The sequence below is a fragment of the Lepidochelys olivacea genome (genome assembly GCF_965140295.1).
Source record: "Lepidochelys olivacea isolate rLepOli2 genome assembly, chromosome: 5".
Taxonomy (NCBI): Eukaryota; Metazoa; Chordata; order Testudines; family Cheloniidae; genus Lepidochelys; species Lepidochelys olivacea.
Window position 1 is genome coordinate 76,604,996 of NC_140415.1, and position 16,503 is coordinate 76,621,498.

General features: G+C 40.1%; 1 protein-coding gene across 2 annotated transcripts in view; it reads left to right on the plus strand.

Moving 5' to 3' along the window:
* Positions 1-16,503, plus strand: part of HSD17B4 (hydroxysteroid 17-beta dehydrogenase 4) — a 122,016-nt gene that overhangs the window by 73,212 nt on the left and 32,301 nt on the right. For both annotated transcript variants that reach the window (XM_084629269.1, XM_084629270.1), the window contains exons 18-20: positions 5,450-5,519; positions 13,184-13,290; positions 15,318-15,404. In XM_084629269.1, coding sequence (XP_084485395.1) covers positions 5,450-5,519; positions 13,184-13,290; positions 15,318-15,404 — 264 coding nt within the window. The remainder of the gene's footprint in view (positions 1-5,449; positions 5,520-13,183; positions 13,291-15,317; positions 15,405-16,503) is intronic.

Consider the following 16,503-nt stretch of genomic DNA (forward strand, 5'->3'; position numbering starts at 1 on the left):
CCTCAAAGAACTGAATAATTTTGTTCACTGGATTTTCACAAAAATATTCAGGCTCTTGGAAACCAGTTATAAGCTGCTTATACTGATTTATAAAATAGTTGTTTCACATATATCTCCTCCTCTAAGGTGAATAGAAAGATTTATTATCTGCAAAGTACATTAAAAAAAACTTATATTTGTACTGGTTTGTATCATCAACCCATTCCTCCCTCCCATTACCTACCTTGCAAAAATAGGTGATTAACATAACTTTGAATGCTTAAGGCCCTGGTTCAGCAAAGTACTTAAATGGATATGCTTAAATTTAAGCATATGCTTAAGCCCATCCCTATTCATCTAGGCACTTAAGCACATACTTAATGACTTCTCTAGATCAGAGCCTATATCGGTACTATTAGTTGAACTAGAAACATTTTGGTGGCATAGGTAAGAGAGAGCTCTGTAGTACCCTTGTGGCAGAACACAACATCTGGAAATACATAGATCCAGAGGCTTGTTCTAGTGATCAGCTTTTTTCCTGCATGAGGATTTTTGACTGCTGCTATTCATTAACAAAACTGTGATTTTGGGCATGTGTACTTTTTAGGCAAAGAAAAAGTTACATCCTCTCAGACAAAACTCTTCTTTCCAGACAGAAGGGAGAATGTATAAATGTATAGTTGGTTTCCTTTTCTGTTAGCTTTACCGGTGACCTTTATTGTAGTCTGCAGGCAAGATTGAAAAATTGGCACGAACAGATCGAATATCGCCTTTCCTTTTGTGATCTGGCAGAACTCCTACATTGTTAGGAAATGAGACTTGACAGTTTATTATTAATTGGAGAACAATCTAACCATGTTATGACTGACTTCAATCTAATACCCCAAATCAACTGACTCTTGTCAAACTCCAAGGATGGATCACTTTTTTTATGTTATCACTGGAGACTTCAGGAAATGCTGTCATCATTGTCGGGACGTAGAAAGCGAAGATAACGGGTTTTGTTTAAATCTGCTTTTGTTTAGGAATACTATTCATATAATGAAGTAATACAAAAGACTGCTTTCAGTGAAAAGAAATTGTTGACAGGTCTAACTTGGCTGCATTAAACCTCAACTGTGTTTTATCTAGTTATGTCTTACGCTTTTTGAGAATGTTTCTATTAAGATGAATGTTGAAGAAAAGGTAAAACACTTTAATGCTTTTGATTTTTGATCAAATGTATTGATTGCATTTAATGTTCTGAACCTAGTTATTTCTAAACATTACTTGGTAGTTTTTATAAGAAGTAAACATGTCATGTTTTGACTTTAGTTGCTTTTTTTTTTTTTTTTTTAAAGTGCGGATTATAAAAATTCTCTCCCACTTTTCTCCTCAACTCAAGCACCACTTCATATGGAGGTACTGGTTGCAGCTACATAGCTAAATTTGAGTCAAGTTTTGCAGGCATTTAATGTTCTTGTTATGTATGAAAAATAAAATATAGGCTCCCCCAAATTATTTTTTGAGTATATAATGATTTTTCCAATAATTTACAAGTAAATCTGTTAATTAGTTTGATTTAAAAGTAATTAAAAATAGGTCCTTTAAGAAATTTAGCAGAAAAGTAGCAGAATAGCAAAGATACTGAAACTTCCCATTTAGTTATAACTCATTGAATTCTTTTACACAGGCCACATGTGAACATTTTAGGATTAAGGGTATTTTTTTGCTATTATTCTTCAGCCTCTTTTGTAATGGAGAATAATTTCAAATTCAGAGAATTCCATGAAGCACTGCTCTTTTTCAAAACGGCTGTAATCTAAGGTTGTTAATGTGACTGAGGCCGCATGCTGCTCTCTTTCAAAATGACTGCCATCTGCCTTTGATCACAATGGCATCCAGGCTACAGATTACTCCTAATAAAGACACACACTGTTTCAGCTAATCTGCTTCTCACATTGCTCCTCTCTACTTCCTGGCAGTAGGGGGTGCCATCAACACAGCTTGACTTTGCTCATCTCACAGAACCAGATATACCAGCCTCTTACGGACAGTGTGGTCCAAATTCTCCTCTCCTGTCCCCGCAGCAAGTTAGTCCTGCCTTCTCATTTGTAGAGCTTAGTGTAGTAAAAACTTGACAGTTGTGTGTTTGTACATTTGACTATTAGGCCTTGTCTACGCTACACAGTTTTGTTGACAAAAGTCAGCTGTTGTAGACAAAACAGTGGAGGTGAACACCCAGGAATGCTCCTTCCATCGATGTAACTCCCCTGCTATGCCGACATAATAAATCCACTTTGACAAGAGGCATAAGGCTTATGTTGATGTAGTTAGGGCCACATGGTGTCTATGTAGACACTGCGTTCCTTACATCGGCTGTTGGCTATCATTGCTGCCGGGTCTTCACTCCAAGCCGGGCTGCCACCCAGACTCCCAGCTTGGGCTGCCACCTGGGCTCCCCATCCCCACTGGGGGCCCTACTGCCCCACGGGGTCCTGGCTTCCTGCCGGGAGCATGGCAGCTGGCTGGACTTCGGGTTTGGGTCTCGGATGGGAGCGCAGAGGGGCTGCTGCAGGGCTGAAGCCTGGACCCATGAATATGGTTGCCCCCATGGAGCTAAAGCTGGGAGCTGCAGGGCTGAATCCTGGAGCCCCAAGCCCTGGTTCCCCTACAAGGCTAAAGCAGAGAGCCGCCATGTAGGAGCCAGGGACTGAAGCCCTCAGCTCAGGTGCCCCGTGTGGTCTGAAGCCCTGCTCCCCAGCGGGGCTGTAGCCCAAGCCCATACTCCAGCTTCATCCCCAAGAGGTGGGGCTCAGGCTTCTGGGTCAGCACCTGGGGTGGGGGCCACTCAGCCTAAATGCCTTCTGGCCCAGCGCTGGCTCTGCCACTGGAGACCTTGCATGTGAGGGCTCACTCCTTGGTTTCTGAGTCTGATGCCATCCTTGCCATTTATGTAGCTCCATTTGCTGGGTGTGTCAAGGCTGATTCCCCACTCTGGCACTTCAAGGGCTGAAGGTGGAGGCCCGCAAGGATTCTAAAAATTAATACTGGCCACTCCAGGCTTGTATTAAACTCCCAAGGTTACAGCTTCTCTCTGACCTTGGATGGTACATGCTGCCACCACCCGAGCGCAGAACCCCTTTGAGATCCCAGGACGGCAAATTTGGGAATTCCTTCCTGTGGGGTACCTTTTCACCCCTGCTCCGGGGAAGAGCTAAAAAAGAGGTGGGGGGGAAGAAATCAGTTTTTGCCACCAGCTAATTAAACAACATGTGCACAAACCTCTTAAGACACACAAATCCAATTCTGTTAATAAAAAAAGGTAATTTTTTTAATTAAAAAAAAGAGAGAAAGAAAATGCATCTGGGAACTTGGGCATTTGCTAGATTTAAAAAAAAAAAGCGTACAAGAATTAAGCATCAAGAATAGCTTTCTTGAGGTCCAGCTTAAAGGTTACAAGGAAAACAAAAAGCACCTAGGGTTAGCACACAGGAATCCACAAGCCATAAAGAAATAAGAGATAAATCTCATCGCGTCTTCCTAGACATTTCCTGATCCACTTACATATCTGGGATTTCAAATGAGTAGTTCTAGGTATGATACTGATGGGTTTTCATACCTGGCCCAAGCTTCTTACAACATAACTGCTGCCCTGTCCCCTTCTCCCTGGGAGAACAACCACAGACAGACAAAGGGGAAGTTTTTTCCCCAATTTTAAAAAGTTCTAGCCTTCCCATTGGCTTTTTTGGTCAGGAGCCCACTCACTTCCTTTTACCTATGCATAGCAGTGAGACTTTTAACCCCTTACAGGTAAAGCAAGTAGAGAACAGCTACTAAGAGGGATTTTATAGCTAACTGGCTGGCTGGGTGTCCATAAAAGGGAGCTACCCCTCCCCCCTTCATTTATCACAGGATGTAAAGGAGCAGTTTCAGCGGGAATAGGACAAGTTACACAGCACAGGGAAAACTGTTGTAATCATAAACAGTATATATCAGATATGGTTACATTTTGAATTAGACTATCAGCTTCAAATTGAATTCGACAATCAGCTTGATTTAGTTAGGGATTGGTCCTTGATTTCGTTGGGGATTGAGCAGGGGGTTGGACTAGATGACCTCCTGAGGTCCCTTCCAACCCTGATATTCTATGAAAACAACAAAACCCACGGAGCGATGATACCGAATTTCCTTAAACAAGTTCAACCACTGTAAGGGGTGAAAAAGACCAAGGAGGTGATGAGAGTAAGAAACATAAAGCCGTTATTAACCTTGCAAAATTTAGGAAATATGAAGATAACTATTTGAATTTCAGTTTTCTTTGTTCTGGAAGTGGAGATATACCTCAACCACAGTGTGTAGTTTGTGCACAAGTACTGACCAGTGAATGTTTGAAATCCTCCCAATTATAGAGACACGTAATGACAAAGCATGACATGCATAAGGATAAGCATCGTTCATTTTTTGAGCGAAAGGCCAAGGAACTGCTTGATTCTAAAGGAGTAATGAAATTCACAACTACTGTAAAGCTTTTAAGGTCATCCTACATAGTGGCTCATAAAATTGCTCAAACAAAAAAATTACATACGATTGCTGGGACTTTGATAATGCCATGTGTTATTGAAATAATGAAGTGTTTGGGTAGAAGAAGGCCAAGGTATTGACAATAATACCAAATGACTGTCAAATGATGGATCACTTCTGTGTCAGAAGACATAGTTTCACAGTGTATTGATCATCTGAGTGTCAATGAATTTGCTATTCAATTAGCTGAATCCACAGACATTTCATAAATGTCCCATTTACTTGCCTATGTTCGGTGTGTGTGGAATAAGGAAATAAAGGAAGACTTTTTGTTTTGCAAATTAGCAGATTAGCTGGACTAATTGCATCAGGGTCTGCACTGATGGAGCTGCAGCAATGACCGGAAAGCATTCCGGTGTTATTTACGCTATTTGGACACACTGTTTGTTTTTACACTGAGAGCCGCTTGCTGCAAAAGATATTGAACCAGATCTTCACAGTGTTCTGAACACAACAGTAACACTCGTTAATTTTATTAAATCCAGAGCAACAAACTCCAGGTGTTTTGCCGCACTTTGTGAGGAAGTGGATACAGAGCACCATTCCTTGCTCATGCATACAGAGGTGAAATGGCTACCTCGAGGCAGAATGCTTCCCCATATATTTAATCTCAAGGAAGAGTTATTTATTTTCTTAGCTGATACTATTCAGTGACGTACCAAGTCCAGATGCAGTTCTTGGCCCTCTTCCCTGCATCTTTGACAGTTTTTTTCTGTACAGTGGCAGGTATTGAAAATAGCATGAAACATGTAATTTATATTTTTCCTTGTTATAGATTGCAAGTATCAGAACACCAGCTAAGCAGATTGTGATGAATTCCTCCCACAATCACAGGTTGCATGTGGCTTGTGCTAGATTTTTTACCAACCCGGACTAATTTTCCAGTTTTGGTTTTCTGTTTCCACAGGCTGCCTTGTATAGGCTCAGTGGGGATTGGAATCCTTTACACATTGATCCTGGTTTTGCTGCTCTTGGAGGTGAGCTTCGAGGAACACTACTCTTTTTTTTTTTTTTTTTTTTAAATAGTGCTAGGGTTGGGAATGATTTAGTATTAGGTGAAAATAATATTTTTAAGTTTGTCGTTTAGTCAACACATTTGAGGGATTTTGTAAAAAAAACAAACATACCCCACAACCTTTTTAATGTCTCCTCTTAAAGCTTAACATTATTTTGACTAACAAAGGGAACATTTAATGTGTAGCACTACACTTATTAAGCATTGCTGCTTTTGGCTACAGTTTATGTACAATCTTTTTTTTTCCCCTGAAGGAAAGCTGGTCTTCCATCTTTCAGCTGGAATTCCCTTGCGTCCCATTCTGCCACTCTCCCTAGTTTCCTCTTAATTTAAAGTCTATAATCTGCAGTTTACCATCTTAGTTGAAAAAGTTGAGGTGATACCCTTTTGAAGTCACTTCTACGAAACCGTTCAGAGAACTGCCATTTTCCCATAGAGTTGGTCAGCTTGAGAATTTGGCATGCCAAACTAAGTAACACCAGGAGTTATTGTTGATGATATTGCCTGGGGTGGAATGTAATCTAATTACCTAAGAACTATAAGTTTTTACAAACACCTTACTGGTAGTACAGCAGTGCCTTTGCTCAAAGAGATAAGAGTTTGAGTCAGGGGGTGGCTTATTCACACCCCTGAGCGACATAAATTATACCGACCCAAGTGATAGTGTGTACAAGGCCCCCTCCCTTTCTGTCTCTCTGTAAAATAATATTTGTATGGATATTGAGACATATTAGCACGAGAGTCCTGTAATCCCCTCCAAGTGTTAATACACCAGATTCCCAGCCTCTCCTCATTCTCCTCAATTCAGATCCCTCCTAAAGACTCGCTGCTTTCAAAAACACTAGTGCATGTTAGTATTCTCTCCACCTCAACAACGAAAAAAGGAGACATTTAAGTTACCTCTGAGTCTCCCTGTTCATCTTGCTATAGCTGTGTCTCACTTTTAGACAATAAGCGTCTCAGGGGGCAGGGACTTTTGTTGTTGTGTTTTGTACAGCACTGCACTGATCGTTGGTAGTTTACCTTTATTGGTTTATTATTTGTTTATTAAATTTCACTACAGTCCATGAGGAGATTGTACTGATCCACTTAATTGTGGGGTTTGTGTTGCTCAGCAGCTGATGATAGTGCAGGTTGGATATTTAAATAGAATCCTACAGTTCCACTCAGAGTGGCCTTGGGGAGAGACTGTTTTCTCTGTGAGTAACCGCCTATGTTAACATGTTAAGGGCCCAATATTAAGAAAACATCCTTACAAAAGAAGAGAAATCACAGATTGCTCTACTCCTTTGCTGCCACAAACTCAGAGTTGCACATAGTGCAAGTAGTCTTTTGAAAAGCCAAATTAACATGGTAGCTGAGAATATCTGTTCACTTGACAGAACCTAAAGAACAGCCACATTGCATCTGAGACAAGGACTTGGTCAGTTCCTTACCCATGTGTGTAAATTAAATAGAAATGTATGGAACAAATACTTGAACAGATTTTCAACTAGTGTTCTCTTAAATTTTACAATGAATTTGCTTTGGACAAGCTCACATCCTTTTTGTTTTAGCTTTCCATGAGCACTTTAAATGATCAAGTTTTTCTTTCACAAATGCATACAGAAAGCAAATGTTAAGCTCATGTGCTTAGGCATTTGAGGATAATGAATTTGAAACTCACAAATATTGTCACAGAAGGGGTATTTTTATATAATATTTATGCATGTGTGTGGTCCCCATAACGGTACCATCTGAGCAACTCCCAAGTATTCAAAAATCGAAATAATACTGATCTCTCGTGCTTCCTCACTTTTATTCTAGTCTGTAGGAGAAATAGCTTGATTGTTTTCTAGGTTATTGAGTGCTTGTTAGTATTGGTGTGTTTGTGAAGAAAGCAATGAAGGGAAGCAAAACTGAAGAAATGAAAGTGGTTTCTCTCTTGCATAAATGAGTTCCACAGTTTAAGTTGAGCTCTTGTGAAAGTTCTGTATCCTGCACCCAGGAGCTGCCTCATGTTGAATGACTGATTCACTGTTCCAGTACAACATTGCTGGCATGAGAGGTTATGATTATGTATTGCAGGACCAAGACCTCAAATTGGACACTTGAGTGGGGAGTCAGTTTAGAGGGAGAAGCATCAAGGTTCACACTAACCTGTATCACTAAGCAAACAGGCTTCTGCATTTTGTACCAGCTGGAATGTTTTCAGGACATGGAACTTCATTCCTCCCTCTGTTGGCCACACTGGCTCCCACTCCCTGTGACCTTGCAAGTATGAATTGTGATAATCAAGCCTAAAGGTCAAAATCAGTGTCTAATAGGATAGGTTTCAGAGTAGCAGCCATGTTAATCTGTATCTGCAAAAAGAACAGGAGTACCTGTGGCACCTTAGAGACTAACAAATTTATTTGAGCATAAGCTTTCGTGGGCTACGGCTCTCTTCATCGGATGCATAGAATGGAACATATAGTAAGAAGATTATTTTTATATATATATAGTATAGGAACATATAGTAAGAAGATATATATATACTTCCACCTTTTCATGTTCTCTCTCTGTGTGTGTATATACAGACACACACACATACAGAGAACATGAAAAGGTGGAAGTAGCCATACCAACTGTAAGAGGCTAATTAATTAAGATGAGCTATTAGCAGCAGCAGAAAAAAATTTTTTGTAGTGATAATCCATTTTGGACAGTTGACAAGAAGGTGTGAAATAGCTTCAATATGTGTAATGACCCAGCCACTCCCCATCTCTATTCAAACCGAAGTTAATGGTATCTAGTTTGCATATTAATTCAAGCTCAGCAGTTTCTCATTGGACTCTGTTTTTGAAGCTTTTCTGTTGCAAAATTGCCACCTTTAAGTCTGTTACTGAGTGACCAGAGAGGTTGAAGTGTTCTCCTTCCTGTTTTTGAATGTTACGATTCCTGATGTTAGATTTGTGTCCATTTATTCTTTTGCGTAGAGACTGTCCAGTTTGGCCAATGTACATGGTAGAGGGGTACTGCTGACACATGATGGCATATATCACATTGGTAGATGTGCAGGTGAACGAGCCCCTGATGGTGTGGCTAATGTGATTAGGTCCTATGATGGTGTCACTTGAATAAATATGTGGACAGAGTTGGCATCGGGCTTTGTTGCAAGGATAGGTTCCTGGGTTAGTGTTTTTGGTGTGTGGTTGCTGGAGAGTATTTGCTTCAGGTTGGGGGGGCTGTCTGTAAGCGAGGACTGGTCTGTCTCCCAAGATCTGTGAGAGTGAGGGATCATTTTTCAGGATAGGTTGTAAATCTTTGATGATACGCTGGAGTGGTTTTAGTTGGGGGCTGAAGGTGGCAGCTAGTGGTGTTCTGTTATTTTCTTTGTCGGGCCTGTCCTGCAGTAGGTGACTTCTGGGTACTCTTCTGGCTCTGTCAATCTGTTTTTTCATTTCAGCAGGTGAGCATTGTAGTTTTAAGAATGCTAGATAGAGGTCTTGTAGGTGTTTGTCTCTGTCTGAGGGATTGGAGCAAATGCGGTTGTATCGTAGAGCTTGGCTTTGTCTATAGTGTCTTTCACCTGTAGACAATGGATCGTGTGGTGTGTCCTGGATGGAAGCTGGAGGCATGTAGGTAAGTATAGCGGTCAGTAGATTTCTAGTTAGGGTGGTTATGTGACCATCGCTTATTAGCACATTAGTGTCCAGGAAATGGACTGCTTGTGTGGATTGGTCTGGGCTGAGGTTGATGGTGGGATGGAAATTGTTGAAATCATGGTGGAATTCCTCAAGGGCTTCTTTTCCATGGTTCCAGATGATGATGTCGTCAATGTAGTGCAAGTAGAGTGGGGGCGTTAGGGGACGAGAGCTTAGGAAGCGTTGTCCTAAGTCAGCCGTAAAAATGTTGGCATACTGTGGGGCCATGCGGGTACCCATAGAAGTGTCACTGATTTGAAGGTATATATTGTCCCCAAATGTGAAATAATTGTGGGTGAGGACAAAATCACAAAGGTCAGCCACCAGGTTTGCTGTGACAGTATCGGGGATACTGTTCCTGGTAGCTTGTCGTCCATCTTTGTGTGGAATGTTGGTTTAGAGGGCTTTTACATCCATAGTGGCCAGGATGGTGTTTTTTGGGATAGGATAGGCTGCTTCTTCTGACCATGTAGGTCTGGCTCCTAGGCCAATGGGAGCTGGGGGGAGCGGTGCCTGCGGGCAAGAGCAATGTGCACAGAGTCTCCTGCCCCCAGCCCCACCTACTACCACTGGACCTGCTGCCCGCTTCTGGCACAAGTGCAATGCTTTCACTTAAAGCTAAACTTTACTTTAGTCTCAAGCACTTACACACGTCCACAACAGGTTAGTAAAACATCTTCAACCCTCGATAATTACCGAAGCTGAATGTGGCCTTTGAGTGGCATCATGACAGGTTTCCACTGGCCAAGTTTCCGTCTGCCAGTGGGGACCGCAATATGCATCCAGAGGGAGCGTCCCTGAAGAGCCCCTTCTGAGAAGTCCGGTTACCTGAAACTTTTCTCCCTTATTTATACATGAGTAACATAATTACATATCCCTTAAAGAAAACTTGCTAAGCAAGCAGTTTTTAAAAATCAAGCAAGAGATTTTCTTATGGTCATCGATTTACCAGTTTTTTTTTTTTTCAGTGTGTCCATGCCCTGGAGCCCTGACAAACATTCCTGGGGGGCACATATAGATAGCCTTCCTGTTTTTCTAAAATACATAGATCAGCAATTTCAACATTCTTAGCAGAAAGGACACGGGGTCAAGCTGCCCTGTCTGTGGCACCCAAAACCCCCTCCCCTCCTGCCTTGGTTATGCTGAGGCCGCTGCATGACCAATTTACAACCTGCTGGCTTAGCTACTTTTAGCAATAAGCCAGAGTGGTTCAGTACGGCCTGCTAACTTGACTACTATTAGCAATAAACAATAGTGGTTTTAGGCACTTCACTGGTTTGCTAAAATCTCCCCTTACAGCCCCACCCCAGAGCCCTCATCCCCTCCTGCACTCTGAATCCCTCGGCTCCAGTCTGGAGCCCCTGCCTGCACCCCAAACCCCTCATCCCCGGCCCCACCACAGGGACTGCACCCCCAGTCCAGAGCCTTCACCCCTTCCCACACCCCAACTCCCTGTCTCAACCTGCAGCCCTCTCCCACTCGATGAATCCCTCAGCCCCACCCCTCCTAGCCTGGAGCCCCCTCCTACACCTCAAACCCCTCATGCCCCATCCCGGAGCCCATACCCCTTTCCGCATCCCAAACTTCTGCCTCAGCCCAGTGAAAGTGAGTGAGGGTGGGGTAGAGCAAGCCACTGAGGGAGGGGGAATGTAGTGAGTGGGGAGGCATGGCCTCAAGGGTGAGGCTAGGGTGTTCGGTTTTATGTGATTAGAAAGTTGACAACCCTAGCACATATGGCTGGTAGTTTCTGTTCCAAAAAAGGTTGTCAGTGTTTTTTTAATGTAGATAATAGATCGTATTTTTCCCTAGCCTTGTTCTCAAAATGGCTGAACTGTTTTGGCAGAAATTTTCCTAAAAAATTCATTTTGAGGCAGACATCCAGCATAGAGAATTTCAGCCCAAACTGTTAAAGTTGGTAAAGCTGTAAGCACCTGAAAACAGCCTCTTACAATGGGAAGTGCTAGGCAACCTCAATAGGAAGCGTAACTAGCCCCACCTATAATCTCCATTCATATTTAAATATATGTATATAATCATAGAAGCTATATATTCATTACGAAAAATAGTCTATATTTGAATGTCTCCTCGCTTCCATAGATTGTAGCTCTTCAGGACAGGAATCGTGTCTACTTCTGTGTCTTGCATAGCATCTACCATAATAGGCCACAGTTCTGATTGGAACTTGTGTTACTGTAATATAAATAATAAATTATAACAAAGGCTATTTCAATGGGATGCTCTCCAACTCTCTATTTAATGTGAACTAATATTAATAAATAATAAATATTAACAACAAGTGGAAAGAATGAAAGCCAAAATAGGGAAATATATATAAATTTAATTTAACCTGTTGAGTTAGAGTTGTATTCAAGTTGCCAGGGCCCCATGAAATTCATCCTGGGGTACATAGGGAATTAGCTGATATAATCTTGGAATTGTTAGCAATTCAAGAACTCATGGAGGATGAGTGAGGTCCCAGAGGACTGGAGAAGGGCAAATGTAATACATATCTATGAAAAGGGGAACAAAGAGGACCCAGGAAATTATAGGGCAGTCAGCCTAACTTCAATACCTGGAAAAATACTGGAACAAATTATTAAACTATAAATTGGTAAGCACCTAGGGGATAACATGGTTATAAGGAAAAGCCAGCATGGATTTGTCAAGAACAAATCATGGCAAACCAACCTAATTTACTACTTTGACAGAGTTACTTGCCTAGTGGAGAGTGGGGAAGCAGCAGATGTGATAAGTCTTGATTTTTAGTAAGGCTTTTGACACAGTCCTACAGGACATTCTCATAAGCAAACCAGGGAAATACTGTCTAGATGAAATTACTATAAAGTGGGTGCACAACTGCTCGAGAGATCTTACTCAAAGAGTAGTTAACAATGGTTCACATTGAACTCAGAGGGTATATCAATCGGTGTTCCACAGGGCTCAGTCCTGGGTCTGGTACTATTCAATATTTTCATTAATTACTTGGATAATGGAGTGCACAGTTTTGCTTATAAAACCTATGGATGACCCGAAGCTGGGACGGGTCGCAAGCACTTTGGAGGACAGGATTAGAATTCAAAACAGCCTTGACAAATTGAAGAATCTGAAATTAACATGTTGAAATTGAGTAAAGACAAATGCAAAGTATTTCCGTTAGGAAGGGCCAATCAAATGCACTACTGCAAAATGGGGAATAAGTGGCTAGGTAGTAGTACTACTGAAAAGCATCTGGGGGTTATAGTGGATTACAAATTGAATACGAGTCAACAATGTGATGCAGTTGCGAAAACGGCTAATACCATTCTGGGGTGCATTAACAGGAGCATTGAATGTAAGACCAGGGAAGTAATTGTCATGCTCTTCATGGCACTGTTGAGGCCTCAGCTGGAGTACTCTGTCCAGTTCTGGATGCCACACTTTAGGAAAGATGTGAACAAATTGGAGAGAGTCCAGAGGAGAGCAACAAAAATGGTGACAGGTTTAGAAAACCTGACCTATGAGGAAAGGTTTTAAAAACTGGGTATGTTTAGTCTTGAGAAAAGAAGACTGATAACCAGTCTTCCAGTGTGTTAAGGGCTGTGATAAAGAGGTCTGTGATCATGTCCACTGAAGTATGACAAGAATTAATGGTTTTAATATGCAGCCAGGGAGATTTAGGTTAGATATTAGGAAAACCTTTCTAGCTATAAGGGTAGTTAAGCTCTGGAAAAGGCTTCCAAGTGAGGTTGTGGAATCCCCATCATTGGAGGTTGTTAAAAACAGGTTGGACAAGGCTGGTCTAGGTTTACTTGGTCCTGCCTCAGCATAGAGGACTGGACTTGATGACACTTTGAAGCCCCTTCCAGCCCTACATTTCTATAATTTGAGTATAAAGATGCATATAAAAATATAGGCCCTTAAAAAAGGAGAGCAAAACATGTACATTAAAACAAAAAATTGTTCTTTTTTTTTTTTTAAATAGGATTTCAGAAACCCATACTGCATGGACTATGTTCATTTGGTTTTGCTGCCAGGCATGTTTTGAAGCACTTTGCAAATAATGATGTGACCAGATTCAAGGCAATTAAGGTCTGTTCTTGGCAGTTAATTTCTCTTCCTTGATTATTCAGCTATTAAGGAGTAGTTCCTGTTCATTACATTTCCTAAGGTGGAAACGGACTTTAGATTTGTCTGTGCAAACTTATATTAAATCATTCTGCCTCAATGACAGAGTACTCACTTTGCTTTTACTTAATACTCTGTGTATTTTCATGGCTGTAGCTAGTATGTTTCTATAAATATTGCTAGTAGGGCTGTCGATTAATAGCAGTTAACTCATGCAATTAACTCAAAAAATTAATTGTGATTAAACAAATTAATCACAATTTAATCGCACTGTTAAACAATAGAATACCAATTGAAATTTATTAAATATTTTGGATGTTTTTCTACCTTTTCAAATATATTGATTTCAGTTACAACACAGAATACAAGTGCTCACTTTATATTATTTTTATTACAAATATTTGCACTGTAAAAATGACAAACAAAATAAATACTATTTTTCAATTCACCTCATACAAGTACCGTAGTGCAATCTCTTTATTGTGAAAGTGCAACTTACAAATGTAGATTTGTTTTGTTACATAACTGCACTCAAAAAACAAAACAATGTAAAACTTTAGAGCCTACAAGTCCACTCAGTCCTACGTCTTGTTCAGCCAATCACTAAGAGAAACTAGTTTGTTTACATTTATGGGAGATAATGCTGCCCACTTCTTATTTACAATGTCACCTGAAAGTGAGAACAGAAAGAAGAGAACATGGCACTTCTGTAGCTAGCGTTGCAAGGTATTTACGTGCCAGATATGCTAAGCATTCGTATGTCCCTTCATGCTTTGGCCACCATTCCAGAGTACATGCTTCCATGCTGATGACGCTTGTTAAAAAAAATAATGCGTTAATTAAACTTGTGACTGAACTCCTTGGGGGAGAACTGTATGTCTCCTGCTCTGTGTTTTACCCGTTTTCTGCCATATGTTTCATATTATTGTAGTCTTGGATGATGACCCAGCATGTTGTTCATTTTAAGAACACTTTCACTGCAGATTTGACAAAACTCAAAGAAGGTACCAATTTGAGGTTTGTAAAGATAGCTACAGCACTCAACCCAAGGTTTCAGAATCTGAAGTGCCTTCCAAAATCTGAGAGAGACGGGGTGTAAAGCATGCTTTCAGAAGTCTTAGAAAAGCAACACTCCGATGTGGAAACTACAGAACTAGAACCACCAAAAAAAAATCAACCTTCTGCTGGTGGCATCTGACTCAGACGATGAAAATGAACATATGTTGGTCTGCACTGCTTTGGATCATTATCAAGCAGAACCCATCATCAGCATGATGCATGTCCTCTGGAATGATGGTTGAAGAACGAAGGGACATATGAATCTTTAGTGCATCTGGCACTTGCAATGCCGGCTACAACAGTGCCATGTGAATGCTTGTTCTCACTTTCAGGTGACATCGTAAACAAGAAGTGGGCAGCATTATCTGCTGTAAATGTAAACAAATTTGTTTGAGCGATTGGCTGAACAAGAAGTAGGACTGAGTGGACTTGTATGCTCTAAAGTTTTACATTGTTTTATTTTTTAATGCAGTTATTTTTTGTACATAGTTCTGCATTTGTAAGTTTAACTTTCATGATAAAGAGATTGCACTACAGTACTTAAGTGAATTGAAAAATACTCTCTTTTATTTTTATAGTGCAAGTATTTATAATACAAAATAAATACAAAGTGAGCACTGTACACTTTGTGTTCTGTGTTGTAACTGAAATCAATATATTTGAAAATGTGTAAAATATCCAAAAATATTTATATAAATGGTATTCTGTTATTGTTTAACTGTGCGATTAATCGCGATTAATTTTTTTAATCGTTTGACAGCCCTAATTGTTAGATAATCTGCTTTGACAATTACATGTTTTCTGAACAGTTTTTTCTATTTCAATTGATTTTATGCTCTAGATTGCATATTTGTTTACATGCAAATCAGTACTACTGCTGAATGTTTTTATTTAGAAATAAATAAGGCAATCTGAACTCTTTCTTTTTGCAGGTCCGTTTTGTAAAACCAGTCTTTCCAGGACAAACTCTGCAAACAGAGATGTGGAAGGAGGGAAACAGAATTCACATTCAAACCAAGGTCAGAACAGCGAGACTCAGGCTATGGGCTTTAGCAAAGGATGTTAAAAGTTGTTGGTTTTTTTTTTCCTGTGGGGGAACAAAATGGTTCTTCAATCATGGCTCTGAAGAAAAGAAGTCTTTATCACTTCACCTCATTTCTCCATCTAATAATAATAGTTTTCTGCTGTCATTGAGATTGCATACACAGTTGCTAGAAATAACATTGTCTATAAGAACTCCCTTAATTTAGGGATTTTTATAGCATTAAGATTCCAAATTAAGTGCATTGTACTGTTTTTGTAAATATAGCTTTTGAGGTTTATATATATATTTAATGATGGAAAAATGTGAAAACTGCAAGTGGTTATCTTCAATGTCTCTATCTTAGGCCTTGTCAACACACAAATTTGTACCTGTTTAGCTGAACTGGTGCAAACCTGTAAGTAGACGCTGTCTTGTTATGGTTTAGCTTGAACCTGTACCAAAGGTCTTTTCTATACAGAAAAGCTGCACCAATTTAACTTAAACTAATTTAAACTAAGCCTTAATAAACCTGGTTTAAACCAAAATAAGAGTATCCCCAGAATCTTGTGTACTGGTTTAACTAAATCAGTTTAAAATCATGCCGTAAGTTAAACTGGTACCTCTATGTGCATAGACAAGCCCCTAGACATGATTTGAATAATTTTTGGTTTGTAGTTTTTCCTTGGCTGATTTAATCAACACAATAAATGAAACTGCCTATTTCTTGGGTATTCTTGTCACTTACATCTTCAAGCTTTTTATCTCTCTTCCCAAACCTGTTGTGTCTGAGTCAGTTCCCTTCTTCCTCCTCTCCATCTCATCTTATCAGGCAGTGTAGATTTGCTTTTCTTTCTCTACCCCTTGAACATCTTGCAAGGGGAAGCAGTGCTGTAATATTAAGCTACTTTATCAAATCAAATATGTGTTTGTTGTGCATGTCTGTTGAAGGTTTCTTGTAATTTCTCTGTAATTTAATATATTATTTTAAAAAGGCTAAGCTGTTAAGTATAGTACACTTAGGTTTTTTGGTGCTTAGGCTGGGAGTCTTTGGATGCCTTAATAAAATACTATAATTGTTCATGATGACCAGAGTG